Raw genomic sequence first — 23077 nt, 5'->3', positions numbered from 1 at the left:
ACTAATGCGAACCTTACAATTAAATTATTAATTCCTTCGTATATTATTGGTTTAAGTTGTCGAAAATTAATATTTCAATTGTAAGGTTCGCATTAGCATACATTTATAAGAGTGGAGAAAAGTATATGCATTTTTTAATAGTTTTTTGAATATGGCTCTTTGAAGACGAAAAAGCATAGATTTTCTTACAAAGTGACTGATAACTAAAAAACTAATCCAAATTTTTGAAAAAGAAAAAATATACTTCGTCATTATGTCAAAACACTATTATGTGCCGAGTTTCGTGCCTGGGCGAGGCTTCTGGGGCGATATATTGTGATTACAGACACACACACAGCCGCGTTTATTATTATGTATGGATGTATGGATTTCAAATGGCAGAGGTGAATTGACGTGTTAAAAAGCAAAAACACAGGAACAAAACAAGAAAGTAAAAAGTCATTTCCTCAAGAGCGCTCTTGCTTCCCAATATCGTTCGGTAGATGGCGACCCGTGGAGGGCCCTGCAGCACAGGATGCAGCTGCCATCCAAAACAGCTTGGCTCATACACAGAGAACAATAGGGATCAGGTGCCAGCTCTAAACGAAACAGGTTCGCGGCTAGGCAGTCATGTCCGGTATATAGTCGAAACTGAGCCACCGCTTCGCGGCGCGGACAGTCTGGAATGGTGTTCTGTCGAAGATCTTTCCACACTTTGGTTTTTACCCTTTCTGACAATTGATGATGGAATTTCCCATTGATTTTTGATTTATTAATCCTATTGAAAGTTGAAAAGGGGACTGGCCTACAAAGAGCCTGGAGAATTCTTGTGCCTCTCTCTGCCAAAACATCAGCTTTCTTATTTCCTGCAATATCACAGTGCCCGGGAATCCATTGTAGAGCTACAGTTTTGCCAAAATGGTGGAGTTTACGTATCGCATCCTGACATTTTAGAACGTCGCAACTGGAAGGGCAATGCAAAGATTCAATCGAGCAAAGCGCCGCCTTCGAGTCTGAAAGGATAACCACATTTGAAAAAGTCTCAATAAAACAAAAAAGCTGTTCGAGAGCAATACGGATTGCAACAACTTCCTCGTCCAAAGCAGATCTATTGGCACCCACTGGAGCGATTTGAGATTACAAAAGATACCAGCTCCAGCATTTGGTTGATCCGGATCGAAAGAGCCATCTGTAAAAACTCTCAGTCAGAGCGGTTCCGGGTAACGGATTCCCATTGTCTCCAGCGCAAGAAGGTGGAGAGCAGCGGTAGATGTTTCACTTTTGACAATGTCCTGTTCAAGAGAGAGCCTGACATTAATTTTTTGGTAGTCAAGAGGGCTCACCAGCTCCTGCTGACCCTCTAGTTGGGGCATATCGATTCCAACTAATTGTTCCATGACGGTCTGAATAAATCCATTTTGAGTTTTTAAACTACGAGAAGTAAGTAGATAGTTAGTCCAAAAATTATCCATTTGGGTAAGTTTAAAGTATAGTAAGACAGCCCTTTCCCTAAGGACAACATCCAAAGGCTTAATGCCTGTGAACAAGATCATTGCGTCTATAGGTTTAGTTTTTATAGCACCTGTTATTAGTCTAAGTGCCTGATAGTTTTGTGAAACTTCAAGCTTGTGAAGTAGGGAAGTAGGCATAGAGATGAGTGGTTCAGAGCAGTAAGTAAAAATTGGAAGGATATATTTTTGATAAGTCAGAGCGAGGGCAGACCAGGCGCATCCCCAGAGAGTGCCAGCAAGTCATTTTAAAATAGGGAGGCGTCTTATTATCCGTTCGGCAAGAAATGCAACATGATTCCTCCAGCTCAGTTTAGAATCAAAAACGGTTCCGAGATAAGTGAAGAAATCAACATTTTCAAGCGTAGTGCAAGAAAAAGAGAGATTTGGTATAGAGGTCGATGAATTACAGAGAAAGTTTGAGTGGCACATTTATTCAGATTTACTACCATATTAGTTTCCTCACACCAACGACTGCAATTTTTATTGTATTTCAGATAAAACTGGATGTGAGGACTACGGAGGAAAAGAGGCGTGTCAAAAGAAAGGAGAATTCTTTACTTGCAATAATGACAAACAAAATGCCTCCAAATACTCGTGCGACTGTCTCCCTGGGTACAAAATGGAGAAAGAAAAATGCATTGGTAAGTTTTACTGTTTCTCACCGACATTAATATTTTTAGTAGCAGGGAAAAAAGAGTAACTTTATTAATACAGGAAAGAAAAAAAATGACAATTCATATTTCTTACAAAAAATGTTTATAACTATTTCCCACATCACAAATTAAATTTTCTATTGTATTTTAGCTAAAACTGGATGCGAGGACAACGGAGGGAAAGAGGCGTGTCAAAAGAAGGGAGAATTCTTTACTTGCAATAATGACAAACTGAATGCCTCCAAATACTCATGCGACTGTCTCCCTGGGTACAAAATTGAGAAAGAAAAATGCATTGGTAAGTTTTACTGTTTCTTAACTACATTAATATTTTTAGTAATAGAGAAAAAAGAGTAACTTTATTAATACAGGGAAGAAAAAAATGTCAATTCATATTTCTTAAAAAAAATGTTTACAACTGCAGTGAACTCTCACTTATGCACCGGTGTAAGGGGGGCGAACAGAAAAAGGCGCATAAGTGAAAAACTTCAAAATTCTAAAACGCATCGTAAATTGCAGTGACAATATGAATAAATATGTTTCTAAAGATTAAGTGTTAATATTTATTCTGTTAAAGATTAAATTTTAACATTTATACTGTTATAATTTTAATATTTATACTGTTGAAGATTAAATTTTAACATTTATACTGTTATAATTTTAATATTTATACTGTATACTATAATTATACAAAGAAAAAATTTAGCATACCTAAAGACAACTTTATTTTCTTACGAAATAATCCTTAATGCATGTTTGTGTTTGTTTTTGCCGACGTATTTCAAAAAACAGTTTTTTCCAGTTCATTTAAATGGGATAAGGGAGTTTCAGAAGAAGAATTAAATTGTAAATAGTCACGAATAGTGTCTAATGCTTCTAATACTGCTGTGCGATTTGGAGGAACTTTATCATCCTCCACGTTCTCATCCTCCATTTCATTAGCGATGTCATCAATGTCTCTTAATTTCGTTGTTAATAAATTATTATCAAAGGCAATAAATTCATTAAAAGAAACAAGTTCGTTTGATACAGCTTTCCATTCGTTATCCCTAAAATCGATATCCCAATCTTCTTCAATTTCGCTAACTTGATCTATAAATTCATTTTCATCTCAAAATATAAATCCAGCTTTTTTGAAGCAATTCCTTATGCAGGATTGTCCAATGCTTCTCCATGCAGTGCATACTATATTCATGGCATCCAGAACTAAAACCTTTACGTCGGCTGCTGCTGATTTGCCTGTTTCCAGTTCTGCTAGATATCGACGAATCAGTGTTTTTCTATAATGAACTTTCAAGGAATGGATAATACCTCAATCCAAAGGTTGTAACTTGCACGTGCAATTTGCAGGAAAAAACACTACTTTGATGTGTTGAGAAGTTGGTAAGTCTCGTGGATGCGCTGGACATTGATCCATAAAAAGGAGGAGTTTTCTTTTTTCTTTTTCCATTTTTTTCTCAAATGCATGAAGAAAAGGTAAAAAAAATTTTGAGGTCATCCATGCTGCTTTATTGCTTAAGTACTCACAGGGAAGTCGCCTTATTTTTTTAAAACAGCGAGGTTTTTTTTATTTGCCAATAATAAAAGGGGAATGTTTCTCTGATCCATCTGCATTACAACATAATAAAATGGTTAATTGTTCTTTACTGTTTCTTCCACCGTGGTAGGGTCCCCCCTTAAATGCCAATGTTGTCTTAGGCATCATCCTGAAAAACAAACCAGTTTCATCACAATTAAAAATGTCCTTTGGTTTGTATCCTTTAATTAAAGATTTTAATTCATCTTTTCATTGCTCTACAGTCTTTTCGTCCACGCTAGCACTTTCACCAGATATTGTACGAGTTTCTAGGCCATGTCGGATCGTAAATTTCTCTACCTATCCATGTGAAGCTGAAAAATTTCCAATTTTCAAAGTTTCTGCGAGATGAACAGCTTTTTGCCTAAGTAATTCTATATTAACCGGAATGTTAGAAGCACGAGCCTCTTTAAACAATTGCAATAAAACACTTTCCAGTTCTTGAAACTTTCCATCTTGAATACGACTTCTCTTCGAGGATTTAATTCCACATTCCCGTTGAGCAGCAACAATTACATCCTTTTTTTTAAAAATCCCTTTTAAAGTTGATTCAGGAATTTTAAAATGATCAGATAAAGCTTTTTTAGTCGTTGATGGATTTTCTTCAAATCTCTTAATGATATCCGCTTTAAAAGATAAGCTCAATTTCGTTCACTTTGCCATTTCGTTAAGAGACAAATCTTAAATGCTACACAAGTTTAAGTTAGATATAAATGAACAGTTCTTCACAAAACATTTGAGTTTTATGGGAGAGGGTGAAACGTCACATGATTAATTTCTAAGGAAAGTACTTGACGTCATAATATGCTGCACAATAAGTTGTTTGATTATTAGTGTCACAGAACAGACCACCTACTTTTATGTACTTGAGATGTCCATCTGACTGCAAGTAAGTGATAGCGGTCTCTTTCATTTTTCGTATTCCAGGTGTCTTTTTCTCTAGAAGACAGCAAGGGAGTAAAACTAACCTCTGGGCCAGAGGAATTGTCATTTTCTTAAAGATAAATGGGCTTTCATTGTTGTGCGTGTAACAGATAAGACACCCTATTCAAATATGTGGAAAGAATGTCTTTCTAGAACAGCCAAAATGTGAAGGTCACAGGGGAAAGAAAAGGGAGCTTTTCGATAGAATTTAACAACATATTTCTTTTTATCTGTAACAAGGATTGCTTATTTGCTTCAATTTTTAATTAGAAACCTTTCTCTTTTAAAAAAAAGAAAAAAGGGGGGAGAAGGAAAAAAGTGTTTAAAGGAAGAAAAAAATTAAAATGTTAGCCTAAAATTTCGGCGCGTAATTGAAAAATTAATTTTTAGAGCGGTGCATAAACGAAAGATGATTATCATTATTTTCCTACCTAATGTACCGGGACTTAGAAAAATCGTCGTATAAATGAAAAAGGCGCATAAAAGAGGTGGTGCATAAGTGAGAGGTCACTGTATTTCCCATATCACAAATGAAATTTTTTATTGTATTTCAGCTAAAACTGGATGCGAGGACTACGGAGGGAAAGAGGCATGTCAAAAGAAAGGAAAATTCTTTACTTGCAATAATGACAAACTAAATGCCTCCAAATACTCGTGCGACTGTCTCCCTGGGTACAAAATGGAGAAAGAAAAATGCATTGGTAAGTTTTACTGTTTCTTAACGACATTCATATTTTTAGTAGTAGGGAGAAAAGAGTAACTTTATTAATACAGGAAAGAAAAAAATGTCAATTCATATTTCTTACAAAAAATGTTTACAACTATTTCCCATATCACAAATGAAATTTTTTATTGTATTTCAGTTAAAACTGGATGCGAGGACTACGGAGGGAAAGAGGCGTGTCGAAAGAAAGGAGAATTCTTTACTTGCAATAATGACAAACTAAATGCCTCCAAATACTCGTGCGACTGTCTCCCTGGGTACAAAATGGAGAAAGAAAAATGCATTGGTAAGTTTTACTGTTTCTTAACGACATTCCCTTTGGATAATTTGCCATAGAGAAGCCTATGGTAATCTATGGCTACCATAGAAATTTGTATGGCAAGATACCATACGCCTATGGTTACCATAGAGATTGGTATGGCACAACCCCATAAGCCTATGGCTGCCATAGAAATTTGTATGGTAAGATACCATACGCCTATGGTTACCATAGAGATTTGTATGGCAAACCCCCATAAGCCTATGGCAACCATAGAAATTTGTATGGCAATATACCATAGGCCAATGGTAACCATAAAGATTTGTATGGCAGTATACCATAAGGAAAAGCTAATCTAAATCCCCACCAATGAAACAACAACTCCAATGGAGTCCTCAAAAACATCTTCTAAAAGAAAGCAATATTCATTCTTCACTCCGAAGTTAATTAAATTCAACATTTAATCCCACAAGGCATTCCTGGTGAGTCTTTTCCGGCCTCCGGTTGGCCAATTTTTCCATTTTTGAGTGTTTTAAATCCGATGTTCCATTGATTTAAGCTTGGAGTATCAGACAGCGATATTAACGTGTCATCCACTACAAGTGGAATCTTTCGCTAACTTTGGCGACTTATTTTAATATTTTTTCAATCTCATTCTTGGTCAAAAACATTTTATTGTAAACGCCTATGCGATTATCTATCTGAATTTTATAAGTTTTTAATTTCCGGCGGTCTGGTACTTTTATTATATGTATCTTTTCAAAATATGTCGCGATTGGGTATAGGTTTTCGCTATGTTAAATTTTTCCATTTGTTAACGCTGACTTTGTACACTTTAATTAATATCTCGCTGTTTATATTTTTATCTAAATTTTTTATAGTTCTTTCTCCCAACTGTTTCTGATTGAACGACATCTTTCTTTTAATTTTATCCCCCTTATATTAATTTTATTTTTCCTGATTTTATATAATGTCACTCCACTTTTCCATTATTAATGGTGTTCTATTCCCCATAGTAATTTGTAAACAATTTTCATGATGAAAAACGCAGTTAAGTGCTTATCATCAAGCCAGATCCATCATTTCTTTAATAATTAAATTTTTTTAATTCTTTTAAATTGTTCGGTGACAATTTCATTTTATTGCTGTCATATATCAATATCAAAGTCAGTGTTTANGGTCACTGTATTTCCCATATCACAAATGAAATTTTTTATTGTATTTCAGCTAAAACTGGATGCGAGGACTACGGAGGGAAAGAGGCGTGTCAAAAGAAAGGAAAATTCTTTACTTGCAATAATGACAAACTAAATGCCTCCAAATACTCATGCGACTGTCTCCCTGGGTACAAAATGGAGAAAGAAAAATGCATTGGTAAGTTTTACTGTTTCTTAACGACATTCCCTTTGGATAATTTGCCATAGAGAAGCCTATGGTAATCTATGGCTACCATAGAAATTTGTATGGCAAGATACCATACGCCAATGGTTACCATAGAGATTTGTATGGCACAACCCCATAAGCCTATGGCTGCCATAGAAATTTGTATGGTAAGATACCATACGCCTATGGTTACCATTGAGATTTGTATGGCAAACCTCCATAAGCCTATGGCAGCCATAGAAATTTGTATGGCAATATACCATAAGCCAGTGGTAACCATAAAGACTTGTATGGCAGTATACCATAAGGAAAAGCTGATCTAAATCCCCACCAATGAAAGAACAACTCCAATGGAGTCCTCAAAAACATCTGCTAAAAGAAAGCAATATTCATTCTTCACCCCGAAGTTAATTAAATTCAACATGTAATCCCACAAGGCATTCCTGGTGAGTCTTTTCCGGCCTCCGGTTGGCCAATTTTTCCATTTTTGAGTGTCTTAAATCCGATGTTCCATTGATTTAAGCTTAGAGTATCAGACCGCCATATTAACGTGTCATCCACTACAAGTGGAATCTTTCGCTAACTTTGGCGACTTATTTTAATATTTTTTCGATCTCATTCTTGGTCAAAAACATTTTATTGCAAACGCCTATGCGATTATCTATCTGAATTTTATAAGTTTTTAATTTCCGGCGGTCTGGTACTTTTATTATCTGTATCTTTTCAAAATATGTCGCGATTGGGTATAGGTTTTCGCTATGTTAAATTTTTCCATTTGTTAGCGCTGACTTTGTACACTTTAATTAATATCTTGCTGTTTATATTTTTATCTAAATTTTTTATATTTCTTTCTCCCAACTGTTTCTGATTGAACGACATCTTTCTTTTAATTTTATCCCCCTCCCTCTGATTTTATATAATGTCATTCCACTTTTCCATTATTAATGGTGTTCTATTCCCCATAGTAATTTGTAAACAATTTTCATGATGTAAAACGCAGTTAAGTGCTTATCATCAAGCCAGATCCATCATTTCTTTAATAATTAAATTTTTTTAATTCTTTTGAATTGTTCGGTGACAATTTCATTTTATTGGTGTCATATATCAATATCAAAGTCAGTGTTTACATTCTCATTAGTTTTTGATTTTAATTCCACTTAGGTTCTTGCTATGCTTTTTTACATTATCTTACATATGTTAGGGCTTCATATTTTTGTTTTGTGTTTAATTTTTGTTTGCTATTAAATTGTTTTTTACCATGCCTCTGTGTTTTACTATCCTACAACTAATATTTCTTAAGTATCCATATATATTTGTACAATGTTCTGTTACATATTTATAAATAGCTTAGGGTCATCACTTAACAAGATTTGCTGGATTACTTGTTCACAATTGTTTTGCTTTAATATCATCAACGGGACAGTCCCTGGCCATATCATCTGCTGCTGTTACCACAAATGCGTTTAACAATTTAATCTTTCCTTGAGTTTACAACTTTTTCGTCATAGCGATTCCCTATACCCAATTAATTTTTATTTACTATCCCTGACCAACTGTCAATAGCAATTATTAATTTTACCAATTTTAATCATGTCTTAAACATATTTTGTATTTACCAATGTTTCTATATTGCGTTCTCTTTTCTAATTGTGCTTAACACAACTCAACATAAATTTTCTGAGTTTATATCCCTCACTAGTAGGGGATGAAGTAATTTAGCCTGTTTTCTATTCTTAGCTTTTTATAGTCTAATACCATCTTTTTTATAAAATTTTGTTCACATACCACCACTGGTTGCATCGTTACATATGCGGCTTTTGTTCCTTTTGGTCTATTTTAAACTAATTTCGCTTCGACCACTCTTTATCTTCTGAGATTTCATAGTATTTTATTGTTTTAGTAGTCTGTTTAATTTTAAGCTTGGTATTACATATCAAAATTTTAAAAAATTTCTTATTCGCTCCGACCATCGGACCATTATTTTACTTCACTTCCTTTTAGGTTCCTCTTATATCTGATACGCTTATCTAAATACTAATTATGATACCAATCAATCAAATTAACGTTTTTTATACTATCTCCGACCTTCGGGCCCACTTTCTATTTTCTTGTTTTTTACAGCTTTAACAAGTATTGGTTGTCCTTACTCAATATATTTTGTTTCTAATCAACATAACTAATATTTTCCCCTCTCGCTCCGACCACCGGACCCATTTTCTAATGGTTAGTACTAACCGTTTGAAATTTATTTCAATAAAAAAATCATTCAGAAAGGATCCTGCAAGTAAAACGGGGGAAGTTTATCAAAGAAATTTTTAAAAAAAGCTTCCTGGATATATATTTTTTCTACAATTATTAGGTTTTGCATTTTCAATATCCATTGCGAAAGATTCTTGTAAGTAACAATTTTTTGATGCAAGGTAAAATATCAACAACAAATGTTGCCATAGCTGTATGGCAAAGGTGTACCATAGCCTATGGCAAAATATTTCTTCATAAGCTGTAGCACATCTTAGTTTTATCGCAAAATTTCGCCATACGTATGTGGCAAAAGTGTATGGCAAAATTTTACCATAGGCAAAACCCCATAGAAATATCCTACGGCATTTTTTTATGGCACTCCTATGGCAAATTTTCCTAAGGGTTAATATTTTTAGAAGTAGGGGAAAAAGAGTAACTTTATTAATACAGGAAAGAAAAAAATGTCAATTCATATTTCTTACAAAAAGTGTTTACAACTATTTCCCATATCACAATTTTTATTGTATTTCAGTTAAAACTGGATGCGAGGACTACGGAGGGAAAGAGGCGTGCCAAAAGAAAGGAGAATTCTTTACTTGCAATAATGACAAACTAAATGCCTCCAAATACTCGTGCGACTGTCTCCCTGGGTACAAAATGGAGAAAGGAAAATGCATTGGTTAGTTTTACTCTTTCTTAACGACATTAATATTTTAAGTAGTAGGGAAAAACGAGTAATTTTATTAATACAGGAAAGAAAAAAATGTCAATTCATATTTCTTTAAAAAAAATGTTTACAACTATTCCCCGTATATCAAATGAAATTTTTTATTGTATTTCAGTTAAAACGGGATGTGAGGACTACGGAGGGAAAGAGGCATGTCAAAAGAAAGGAGAATTCTTTACTTGCAATAATAACAAACTAAATGCCTCCGAATACTCGTGCGACTGTCTCCCTGGGTACAAAATGGAGAAAGAAAAATGCATTGGTAAGATTTACTGCTTCTCTCCGACATTAATATTTTTAGAAGCAGGGAAAAAAGAGTAAATTTATTAACACAGGAAAGAAAAAATGTCAATTCATATTTCCTAAAAAAAATTTTTACAACTATTTCCCATATCACAAATGAAATTTTCTATTGTATTTCAGTTAAAACTGGATGCGAGGACAACGGAGGGAAAGAGACGTGTCAAAAGAAAGGAGAATTCTTTACTTGCAATAATGACAAACTAAATGCCTCCAAATACTCGTGCGACTGTCTCCCTGGGTACAAAATTGAGAAAGAAAAATGCATTGGTGAGTTTTACTGCTTCTTAACGACATTAATATTTTTAGAAGTAGGGAAAAAAGAGTAACTTTATTAATACAGGAAAGAAAAAAATGTCAATTCATATTTCTGAAAAAAAAATGTTTACAACTATTTCCCTCATCACAGTTTTTATTGTATTTCAGTTAAAACTGGATGCGAGGACTACGGAGGGAAAGAGGCGTGTCAAAAGAAAGGAGAATTATTTACTTGCAATAACGACAAACTAAATGCCTCCAAATACTCGTGCGACTGTTTCCCGGGGTACAAAATGGAGAAAGAAAAATGCATTGGTGAGTTTTACTCTTTCTTAACGACATAAATATTTTTAGTAGTAGGGAAAAACGAGTAACTTTATTAATACAGGAAGAAAAAAAAATGTCAATTCATATTTCTTAAAAAAAAATGTTTACAACTATTCCCCATATATCAAATTAAATTTTCTATTGTATTTCAGTTAAAACTGGATGCGAGGACTACGGAGGGATAGAGGCGTGTCAAAAGAAAGGAGAATTCTTTACTTGCAATAATAACAAACTAAATGTCTCCAAATACTCGTGCGACTGTCTCCCTGGATACAAAATTGAGAAAGAAAAATGCATTGGTGAGTTTTACTCTTTCTTAACGACATCAATATTTTTAGACGTAGGGAAAAAAAAGTAACTTTATTAATACAGGAAAGAAAAAAATGTCAATTCATATTTCTTAAAAAAAATGTTTACAACTATTCCCCGTATCTCAAATGAAATTTTTTATTGTATTTCAGTTAAAACGGGATGCGAGGACTACGGAGGGAAAGAGGCATGTCAAAAGAAAGGAGAATTCTTTACTTGCAATAATGACAGACTAAATGCCTCCAAATACTCGTGCGACTGCCTCCCTGGCTACAAACTAGAGAATGAAAAATGCATTGGTAAATTTTACTGTATCTTATCGATATTAAGATTTTTAGTATTAGGGAGAAAGAGTAACTTTACAAATACAGGAATGAGAAAAATAAGAAATCATATTCCCTGAAGAAAATTGTTTACGCCTCTTTCCTATATAGCCAATCGACAAAGAAAAATATGTATCTATAAATATATATTTTTCTCAATGAATTTTTAATTACTTTGCAAACATTGGAATAGAAATAGAATTTTTAGTCATAGTTTACTTTATTTATATGTTTACTCTTTCATAGTTGTGTATGGTACTAAGATGCAGGCATTTATTTAGTCTACGTTCTTGGGCATGAATTATTTTTTATCCTGTACTAGAATATTTTTTTCTAAAAAATGTAAGAAAAATCCTGTTTTGGTATTCTGTGTGATATTTCGATGATTTAGGCGTATAGTAATAGTTATGAAAAATTCCTCTTCCCCATTAAAAGTAAACAAGATTTTAGAACGTAAAACGCCTTCTGTCGGGGATATTCCTCTCTTAGAAAGGAACGTAACTGTGTGTCATTCTTTACCTCGATATATCAAACCAATAAAAATTTATTCATCCCAAGTTCCATTGCCATGCGAAAATTTAATCTGAATTTTATCGTCTTTCTTACCTTATATACTCCTTTTTAAAATGCGCATTTTTTTGAGTCGAGAACATTTGATTAAATTTTATTAGCTTTTTTTGCCAGTAAATTCCCTGTAAAAATTTTCTAATTTTTTTTTCTCCTAAAACCTTATTCTTTCTGCAAATGTTTGGGAAGTCAGTCTTTTCTGTGTTAATATTGAGCCCAAATCACAAAGCAATCTGATATAAGAAAGAATTGACAATTACTTAATCAATTACGAGTGGTATGAGAGCAGCAGGGAGTAGGAGAAGGATCTTGTTTCGGAAGGAAGAACTTGTATACTGCATCGATCTAGTCAGTTGGTGAAAAAACAATATAAAGATAAACAACGGAGGATAAACAGTGTGCAAAATACAAGCAATACACTCAGATATCTTTTATCGGTCATTCTGACGGCTATGTTCATTGTAGGTAAATCGCCAAATAATGTTCTCATTATGTAATCTTAAAAAAGTTTACTTAAGTGCTTTTGAAGATTTCAAAAACTTAAAAAGCCACGTAAGTTAATTTTGCTTGCATGATTATTTTATGACATAGCACCTCTCAAAATTAATTATCTCCAAAAATGATCATTCCGATCACTCTAATGTTAATTATTTTTTATAGTTTATATCAGGTAAACTCAATGATCAACATGAGCTTGTTTGCTTTGGCTGACCGCGTCATCAAATTAATATTTTTTAAGTTTTCTGAAACCAGAGGCTTTTTTTTGGTATATTTTCTTATTTGTCAAAGTTATTATAATTATTTTACTTTTAAAACATATATTTCTGTAAATCTAATGATTTTAAAATCAATCATAATTCAAATTACCTCTATATATTTTGTTCTGATCAGCAGAATTAATAGATAGCTCTAAATCGTTCAAGAGAAGGGTGAAATATCAAAAACCTATTATTGACGACAATGATACATATTAAATTTTTGTAAAAGGTACTAATTGGAATAAATATATTAAGTTTCATACAAAACTGCAGAAGTAATGGAGAAATGCTAAATTAATTTTGATAATAGTTACTAACTGATAAAAATAATACTGTAAAAAAACTATTGTGGCACTAAAAAGCAAAATTAATGTTGAAACGGTACTTATTCGTTCAGGAGAAAAGTAAAATATTTTTTTCCTTTTTACTATTTATAAAGCCAATGATACTTAATTAATTTTGGTAATAGGTACTAATTAAAATAAACCTATAAACTGTAAAATAAGAGCCAAAATTAATGTAGAAATGTTCTAATTCGTTTAGGTAAAACGTAAAAAAAATGTCATTCTATTATTGACGATTATGATGCTTAATTAATTTAGGTAATAGATACTCAATGGATTAAAGAACTAGCTATGTACTGAAAAGAAAAATTAATGAAGAAACGGTACTAAATCATTTAGGAGGAGCTTTAAACATCACTATAATATTATCGAGGCCAACGATGTTTGATTAATTTTGGCAATAGGATCTTTTGGTAATATGCAATTTTAATTGCTACCAAATATATTAATATAGGTACAATTAGATATTTGGTACCTGTTAAGACAGCAACAATACTGTACAGTTTTAATTTAAATACTGTTTTTATGCTCCCTCGAAAGGGAAAATCGCTTGTTCGTTGTTATTTTTGACTATCATGAGTTGGCCTTGAGCAGTACCATCTTGCCAAACTATTTTAAAAGCAATAAACCTTTATTTTATTATTATGAAATATATTTTTAATACTCATGCATTATAATACTCATTTAATATATTCAATGTGATAAACTTCTAATAATCTAATAACGTAAAGCCACCGGAAAGGATTAGTTTTGTGCCATTTTTGATTTCCAAAGCTTACATAAAATTATTTTTTGGGGAGAAATAATTTTAAAAATTTGAATAGAATTTGAATTTGTATATATAAAATCCATGTCTCTTACCACCTGAATGTTTTTTTCAATATTGTTAAATATCATTATTTTCAACATAAAATAGTCTAGAGCGCGTTAATTAGAAATAGAAAGTGTTTTTTAAGTAAAATACTTCGATGTATTTTTTATAACACTAAACAAGCATTTTTTACTTCAATTTTTCTTCGCATTAAGTTTATTTCATTCTTTTATTTGTAAAAAAATCGCAAGGAAAATATATTTTTGTTCATTAAAAAAAAAGGTTTCAAGATTTTTTTTATAGTGAAATTAAAAAGTTTCTTGATCTCAGTTTTTTTCCTTGAAATATTTTTTTAATAAACATTAAAAAATCTCAAAATGCTTTTTTAGCATAATTAAAAGGTGAATTGTAAGTATGCGAACAACTGAAATAAATTTACAGGAATATTATTTATTTTCCGTACATTTTGCCTTATTTTACGCAGAAGAGTTTTGTTTTTCTATCATAGGCGAATCTATTATCCGTATTACTACGTCATTATGAATTTTTTTTCATTTTGTTGATAAGTTTTGGTATCTCATGTACTCATTATCTAATGCTTGAAGCTGCATATTATAATTGTTCATCTTCATATTTAGCACGCCTTTTTTTTTCTTGCTCCGAATTAAAAAGGAAAAGCGAATCCTAGACTAGCATCAGATTTAATGCTTCATTTTTAAATATATTTTATTCCATATTTCCCTTTCAGTAGTAGTGTATAGAATTCGTCTATTACTACCTTTGTTTTTTTTTAGTCTGAGCTTAATGAACCAAAAGCCAATTAAATACTTAATGCTAAAAAATCCTTATCATTCAAAAAGTTTCATTTTGTTAAGTGACTTGCAATAGTGCTTAAACGTTACTATTGATTTCTCAATATATGAGCAACATTTTAGAATTATACGTTAACACTTTGTGCCACTCACAAGACATAGAACTGTTGATGTTCAAGGAATATTTTTAAATAAAGGTTCACATTTACTTCACTTTCGGACAATAAAAATACAACTGTTTAATATATAAAATCCATTTCCGTGGAAGTAGCAGAAGATATTAACGTGCGATTCTAAAATTTCGTACGCACAGAAATGTTTGTGAATGGAATTTTAACTTATTTTGTAGTTGAGAATTAACCAATCAACAAAATATGTGATTTTTTAAATTATTGTTTAAAATTTTGAGCAATTTACGGTGATTTTTAGTCTTTAGAAGGTATTAAAACAGGGTTAAATCATGCATACTTCTTAATTGATTTCAGTAGGCATTTTTTCCGACTGGCAACTTCTTTTCCCACTAGCCTGAAGACAATTTAACTATCTTGACCCACCTCTTTAGCTAAACTTTACCAAATGCATTTATATGAACGATATTATAAAGTGTTTTATTTCGTAAATAAAGGAAATAAAACTAGATATAATAAAATTAGATTGATAGAAGTTACTTTACCATGCATAATTCTTGATTATTCTGAAATAAATTTATTCTCCTAAACCGAGAATCTAATTTACATAAATTTTGCGCTATACTAAAGTTATGCAGTTTCTTTTCTACTTATAGCACGCGAATAAATAATTAAATCATATTAAATTTATAACAATTTCTTAATTATCTGTCTTTAGTTTGCTGATATTTTTTTGTATTGGATGAATTTGAAAATAAATTAAAATGCCAATGCAATTTCAATATTTTATTAGATAATCTATAAGTGCATAAAACAACATAAATTTTGTAGTTGATGCATCATCTTCAACAGCGGGAATCAGCGAAAACCCGACAAACATAGTCACAACTAAGAGTGAGTATTGAAAATTAAAATACATTGTGTATTTAAAGATTGAAATAAAATTTTTCTATATTTTAAGATATTTCAAAGTGTTCATTATTCCAGTGATTGCGAAATGAAAATCTTTGTTCTTAGGACTAAATAAAAAGAAGTTTTAAAGCAATTGTGTTGGTCTTTAACATTTAGAAATTCACAATATATCTTATTTTTGAGTATATCAAACACAGCAGATTTAGTATATTTATTATCCAAATCTCGATACAAAAGGAATTCTGCATTAGTTTAAATTGAAAAATACGTAAAAGAGCAAAAAATCAAGAATACAAGTTCAAGTTTAGAGAGCAGTCTTATTGTTATCTCTAAGTTAAACTGCGAGCTGGGATGGATGATTCCTGATAAAAAAAAATTTAAATATCCAATTGAAAAAAACTGCTCAAGATATAACTTCTCTTTTTGGAGAAACTTCGCTGACTCATGAGTTGAGACCTTAGGTGTAAACTTCACTTATTTTAAAATAAATGTGAAATTCTAATCATTTTTAATTTTCAGATATATGGAATCGCTACTGGATCTTCGTAATTCCTGATCACATTTAGAATAAATACTTATAAAACAGTTCTTAAGACATTTAAAGTAGGTTATGCATCAGTAAGAAACTACTGAAATCCAAACTAAAAACACATTATTCTTCTTTGTAAACACATAAAAAGATATATTTTAGATTCAAAAAATGCTGTGATGTCTGTGTGAGTCAAAGAAAGTTATTCTATCTTGCACAAGCTCTTAGATTGCCAATTTTTTTTATTTGCTGAAATATTTTAAGATGCCTTCTATTGAAATATAATCCCCTTAGTTTTATGAGGCAGCAGGGCAGAGGAAAAAAATTAATGAATCATGCATGTTGGAAAAAAAATATCCAAACACAAATTAACAATGACTAACTAACTTTCTCTCCCACAAAATATAATGATAATAATAAATAAAAATAAAGATAAACCTGCCAAAAAAAATGCATACGTAAAAAATAAGAAAAAGGTAGAATTTCGAAACAAAATCATAGCTCTTAATCTTCTGATATATCCACGTATGTTTATATTAAGCATGAGATATTTAATGCTGCTTATAATGTACTAAATCATGGCAAATAGTAACAGAAATATTATTCCAGTATTCTATCGCGGCAACCATAAATTCGACCACAGAATAAAAATTTTTTTATGTATTTATAGGTCAGGGAAAATTACAGTCCAAACCTCGACAAGCATCCTTTTATGCAAAAATCACTACTATATAAATTATGCGATGTAAATGAGACGCTTTTCTGCACGCTTAATTTTAGAAAATATGATTTGGCAATAAATAAATTCTTAGAATTTCAAGAGGGTGGGTAGTCTCTATGTGGCAAGACAGTTAAATGTTTTATACTGCAAAAGTACATTTACTTAAGTCATTAGTCGTCCAAATAAGCAAATATATGCCAAGCGGAGTTCTTACTGAAGTTTTCACTTACTCCCTTATAAAAAAAACTTAAATTTCAATATGTTTTTGTATCTAACTTGTATTTCTTATAAAACTTTAATACATTTAAATCCCAAGTAAATTTCAACCCAAAATCTTTAAAATAAATTAAATTGAATTAGCAGACATTTAAAATTGATAACTAGATAAGATTACCACGAATGTCGGTTCTTGAAAGTTTCATACATATATGTATAGTAGTTTGGTATGCTTTAACGTAGGATTTTTATTAAATAATCCATTTAGAATGTTTTACATTTTTTTTTTAGATCAATACAAAAAATGTGTGCCAAGTGCAGTAAATTTGAAGTTTGGAATACCAGTTTTGTATTAAACACAATTTGCTTTTGTAAATGTAATATTATATTAAAATAAACACTTCACTGAATTACAAATTTTTTACTGAAACCATGTTCCCCAAAAACCATGTTACCAAAATGGTTTTTGGGAATTGATGTACTAGAATTAAAAGAAACCCTTTTTTATTAAATTGTTAGTAAAAATTAGACTTTCCAAAAAATCAAATTTACGAATAAATATTAAAATTTTTTACATTTTCCTTATACTAAATATCTAGTACTTTCATCTAATATCTTAACATCTAATGATTCTTTTTTACAAAATTGCAGGCCCTACTACACCTATGAAAGTTTCAACAAAACAACCTTTGAAATCCTCAACAGCAAGTAAGTAAAATTGGCAGATTGGAAAATTTCAAAGCAATCGCACATGCTACACTCTATTATAAAATTGAAATAAAATGGAATAAAAACGTAACATATATTACGTAACATAAATTACACCCCTTTACACAATATACATTAAACTGATTTTCAAAACACAATACCTGATATCTTTTAATTACTATATTGAAGGGCCTAAAATTTCTCTGAAAGTTTCAACAGAACAACCTTTAAAATCTTCTACAAGTTAGTAAAAAAGAAACAATTTGAAAGTTTCTCATAAATTACACTTACACATCAAAGAATAAATATAAAATGAAAAAAAAAAAGAACGGAATGACAACTTGACTTATATGTATTGCATCTTAAAACAGTTAATAAAAACTGGTTTTCATAGTACAATATCTAATATATTTTATTTACTAAATAGCAAGCCCTACTAATACCTTGAAAGCTTAAACAGAACCACCGTTAATATCTTCAAAACTGGTGAAAACAAATGGAAAAGTTTAGAAATTTTACAAAACATTACATATTCCATAACCTATTATTAGGTTAAAAACGAAGAATGAATTAAAAACGTAACTTATATGCATTGCATTCCTAAATAAGTTAGCACAAACTGGTTTTTAAAAAACAATACCTTATATTTTTCATTTACCAATTCACAGGTCCTACTACTACCTTGAAAGTTTCAACCGAACAAATTTTGAAATCTTCAACAACAAGTAAGTAGAAATAATAAAGATTAGAATGTTTCAAACAAAATATACTTTCCATATCCTATTATAAAATAAAAACAAGGAATAAAATAAGAAAGTTACTTATATGTTGAACATCCCTAAATAAGATAACGTAAAGTGATTTTTAAAACACACTATATAATTCAATATTATTATTTACTAATTCGCAGGTCCTACTTCTACCTTGAAAGTTTCAACAGAACAACTTTTGAAATCTTCAACATCAAGTAAGTAGAAATGAAAAAAATTAGAATGTTTGAAAGAAACTATACTGTCCATATTCTAGAATAAATTGAAAACGTGACTTACATGTATTAGATCTCAGAATTAGATAACGTAAACTGATTTTTAAAACACACTTTATATTATTTATTAATTCGCAGGTCCTACTTCTACCCTGAAAGTTTCAACAGAACAACTTTTGAAATCTTCAACATCAAGTAAGTAGAAATGACAGAGATTAGAATGTTTCAAAGAAATTGCACATTCTATGTCCTATTATAAAGTGAAAACAAAGAATAAAATTAAACTTGATTTGCATGTTTTGCATCTCAAAATTAGCTAATGGGAAATTATTTTTTAAGCACAATGTATATTATTTATCATTTATTAATTCACAGGTCCTACTTCTACCTTGAAAGTTTCAACAGAACTACCCTTGAAATCTTCAACATCAAGTAAGTAGAATCGACAAAGATTAGAATGTTTTAAAGAAACTATACAGTCCCTATTCTATTATAAAATGAAAACAAAGAATAAATTGAAAACTCGAATTATATGTATTAGATCTCTAAATTAGATAACGTAAAATGATTTTTAGGACCCACTATATATTATTTATTATTTACTAATTCGCAGGATCTACTTCTACTTTGAAAGTTTCAACAGAACAACCTTTGAGATCGTCAACAAGTAAGTAGATATGACAAATATTACAATGTTTTAAAGAAACTATACGGTCAATATTCTATTATAAAATGAAAAAAAAAGGAATAAATTGAAAACGTGACTTACTTACAAGTATTAGATCTCTAAATAAGATAACGCAAACTGATTTTAAAAACACACTATATATTATTTATTGTTTAATAATTCGCAGGTCCTACTTCTACCTTGAAAGTTTCAACAGAACAATTTTTGAAATCTTCAACATCAAGTAAGTAGAAATGACAAAGATTAGAATGTTTCAAAGAAACTGCACATTCAATATCCTATTAGAAAATGAAAACAAAGAATAAAATGAAACTTGATTTACATGTTTTACATCTCTAAATGAGCTAACGTAAACTGATATTTAAAACACATAATATAATTATTGTTATTTACTAATTTGTAGTTCCTACTTCTACTTTGAAAGTTTCAACAGAACAGCCTTTGAAATCTTCATCATCAAGTAAGTAGAAATGACAAAGATTAGAATGTTTCAAAGAAACTGTACATTCTATATCCTATTATAAAATGAAAACAAAGAATAAAATGAAACTTGATTTACATGTTTTGCATCTCAAAATAAGCTAACGTAAAATTATTTTTAAAGCACACTATATATTATTTTTCATTTATGAATTTATTTATTATTATTTACTGATTCGCAGGTCCTACTTCTACCTTGAAAGTTTCAACGGGACAGCCTTTGAAATCTTCAACAGCAAGTAAGTAGACGCAACAAAGATAAAAAGTTTCAAAGAAATTACTCATTCCATATCCAACTATAAAAGGAAAACAAAGAATGAAATTAAAATTTGACCTGTTGGTAATTTTATTGAATGAATGTAATGTAATTTTGCTTGTCCTTTTCACAAAGATATTTTCTAGATATATTTCTTTTACTTCATTTACAAACCTTAGAAATGAGTATGGCGAAAGTTGAAAGGCTTGGTAAAACGGCTGAATACTAGCTGATNGAGGATTAGAATCTTTATCAAAATTGAAAACAAGGAGAAAAAAATCAACAGAAGATAGGTTATACAAAGCGCACTTACTTGTTAGGGATAATTGTCAAATTAACGTCCGCCATTGATTGATTTCTCATGTGCTTCTCTCTCCAAACTCTCCTTCCAAAACTAAGGATGATAATGCGCATGCGCTGCACTGTGCCCCTGGAAACAAACTTCTCCGCCATACACGAAGCGCTGGCATTGTGCCAAATTTTGTTACGACTTTCGCGAGTTTCCCATCTTTACACTTGGGGTCACCGGTCAGTTCTGTATAAAATATTTTCAGAGATAAATGAACCGAGGGTTAGAATTTTATTACTAAAGTTAGTTTCTTGGTTCTTCTTTTTTGGCAAAAGAAATGTGTGTCTCAGAAAAAAAAAGAACTTCAATAAATGCAAATTTTATGTTTGGATCTAGAATGTTTATCACATAATTTAAATTTGTTGCAAAAGTATAACTATGTGATTCATGGCGTGTTTCTTGATATAAATTATTTTCATAGCTTGTTCTTCTACTGTATTGTATCGAAAAACTGAGAAAAAGTTTGAGAGTAAATTTTAGTAAATTTTGCCAATAATTTTTATGCTACAAAGTTTTCAAAAAAAACAACATTTGTGCTAGAAAATAATTTCTTTTTAGTTACTGAAACAAAAAAAAATTAAAGATTATAAAATTTAATGAAGTATATAACAATTGCAACCGACGTTCATGAATAGGAAAAATATCTCCATTCACATTTTTGTCAGAAATCTTATAAATTTTGTACAAGCTATGTTGTGTAATAATTTGTAAGTCTGAAAGTTACTTATACATTTAAGCACAAAAGTAAAAGCATATTTAGTGTCTAGTAATGTATTTTGGCAAAAAATATACATATTCCAGCATCAAGATATAAAATTTATTTTTAAAAAATTTACTTATATTTAGCATGCTATCTAATCTGATACAAAGTGGCATTTAAGCAAAAACCTGTTCCAGTTTCAAGTTATCAGGAAAACTATTTATTCTAAGGTCAAGATAAATTTAAGAAAATATCTATTCTCAGGTCAAGATATATTAAAATGATGTTTAATACATAAACGTATTTAGCTAAATATGAATCTTGATAATGAGCTCAAAGTAATTTCCTTGCTTTTTTCAAAGTTATTATCTTGATAATGTTGATTTCTTAAAGCTATCTTGCTTATATGCTTCAGCAAAGCTTATCAAGAATTTTTATTACAGTTGACTCATGCAACTCAAATCCTTGCAAATACGGAGGCACTTGCGTGAATAATGGACAGGACTACAACTGTATCTGCTCGTATGGCTTTATGGGAAAAGACTGCGAAAATTGCAAATTAGAATGTGGAGGTGCTGCATGCGGCTATGATTTAATTTTAAAAGAAGGATACTGCAAATGCAAAGAAAACCAGCGCTTTGATATTGCAAAGAAAGCGTGCATAAGTAAGATGTAGTAAAAATAATTAAATTAGTACCTTTATTCATATAATATTCAGCACATTCCATCAAATTATGGGAAATAAATACCAAGGCAGTTTTCTAAAATAAATTAGTAAAATGTTAATTATGACATGGTTACCTTTTTTCAGAATAAAGAAAGAATTCTAAGATTTATAAGGAGAGTGAAAATTGCTTAAATAAATGAGGGCATAATAATTAGCGAAGCCAATTTCATAAATTAAAATCTATTTTCCGTATAACGTTGAGATGAAAGTTCTTTCTCGCAGAAATGTGAAAAAAATGCATTTAATTTATGGTGGAAATAAAGTTCCTCTAGAAAAAGATGTTAGAGAAAAACATCTGTCTCTCAGAACAAAAAATAGTGCGTGGAGTCCCTCCGCGCGTAAAAGTGAAAAAAGGAAGGGGTAGAAATTGATTTTTAGTGAAATCATATTGTTTCTTTAAGGCAAACTTTATTAACAATGCTTACAACTCACAATTGATCGCATCTTCTAATTATCATTTTCGAGTTTAGAAATAGCCAAATCTATAACATTTACAATGGGATTATGATAACTAAAGTAAGATACGAAATGTTTGAGTTCTATTTTTTCAATATTTCTTGCAAAAACTGCATCAATGGTAGTTACCCGTTTGGTTGTTGGAACATTCTTACCATTTATCATTTCCAATCCAAATTTGTCTATAAGGAAGGTTAATAATGCTTCAGGTAACGAGAAATTCACATTAAAATCTCCTGCAAGGATCACAGGCCGCTCACAATAATCAATTTTTTCACCAGTAACGTCTGCCAGAGCTAGTGAACCTGCAGTGGATAGTGGCAATAAAGATTTTGCAATAAATAATTTAATATCCTTCATGGCTGCATTTGGTGAAATATAAATGGCAATTAGAAAAGAGAAAACCTAACAATGAATTGATATTCACAAGAGACGT

At 30.9% G+C, this 23077-nt stretch overlaps 1 protein-coding gene across 16 annotated transcripts in view; it reads left to right on the top strand.

The window, feature by feature from the left end:
* The window catches only part of LOC107447641 (neurogenic locus Notch protein-like), an 80790-nt gene that overhangs the window by 18717 nt on the left and 38996 nt on the right, over positions 1-23077 (top strand). The window contains exons 6-27 of one of the 16 annotated variants that reach the window (XM_071184789.1): positions 1985-2131; positions 2295-2441; positions 5198-5344; positions 5507-5653; positions 6854-7000; positions 9783-9929; positions 10093-10239; positions 10401-10547; positions 10704-10850; positions 11015-11161; positions 11324-11470; positions 15746-15808; positions 17944-18000; positions 18669-18725; positions 18911-18967; positions 19124-19180; positions 19361-19417; positions 19599-19652; positions 19840-19896; positions 20077-20133; positions 20336-20392; positions 21902-22123. In XM_071184789.1, the coding sequence (XP_071040890.1) occupies positions 1985-2131; positions 2295-2441; positions 5198-5344; positions 5507-5653; positions 6854-7000; positions 9783-9929; positions 10093-10239; positions 10401-10547; positions 10704-10850; positions 11015-11161; positions 11324-11470; positions 15746-15808; positions 17944-18000; positions 18669-18725; positions 18911-18967; positions 19124-19180; positions 19361-19417; positions 19599-19652; positions 19840-19896; positions 20077-20133; positions 20336-20392; positions 21902-22123 (2412 nt within the window). The remainder of the gene's footprint in view (positions 1-1984; positions 2132-2294; positions 2442-5197; positions 5345-5506; positions 5654-6853; positions 7001-9782; positions 9930-10092; positions 10240-10400; positions 10548-10703; positions 10851-11014; positions 11162-11323; positions 11471-15745; positions 15809-17943; positions 18001-18668; positions 18726-18910; positions 18968-19123; positions 19181-19360; positions 19418-19598; positions 19653-19839; positions 19897-20076; positions 20134-20335; positions 20393-21901; positions 22124-23077) is intronic. The other 15 variants (XM_071184797.1, XM_071184798.1, XM_071184800.1 and 12 more) reach the window with 15 other exon arrangements.

The sequence above is a fragment of the Parasteatoda tepidariorum genome, chromosome 9 (assembly GCF_043381705.1).
Source record: "Parasteatoda tepidariorum isolate YZ-2023 chromosome 9, CAS_Ptep_4.0, whole genome shotgun sequence".
NCBI classification, from domain to species: domain Eukaryota; kingdom Metazoa; phylum Arthropoda; class Arachnida; order Araneae; family Theridiidae; genus Parasteatoda; species Parasteatoda tepidariorum.
Note: the sequence above shows the minus strand (reverse complement) of the source record. Positions and strands in the feature narration are given on the sequence as shown.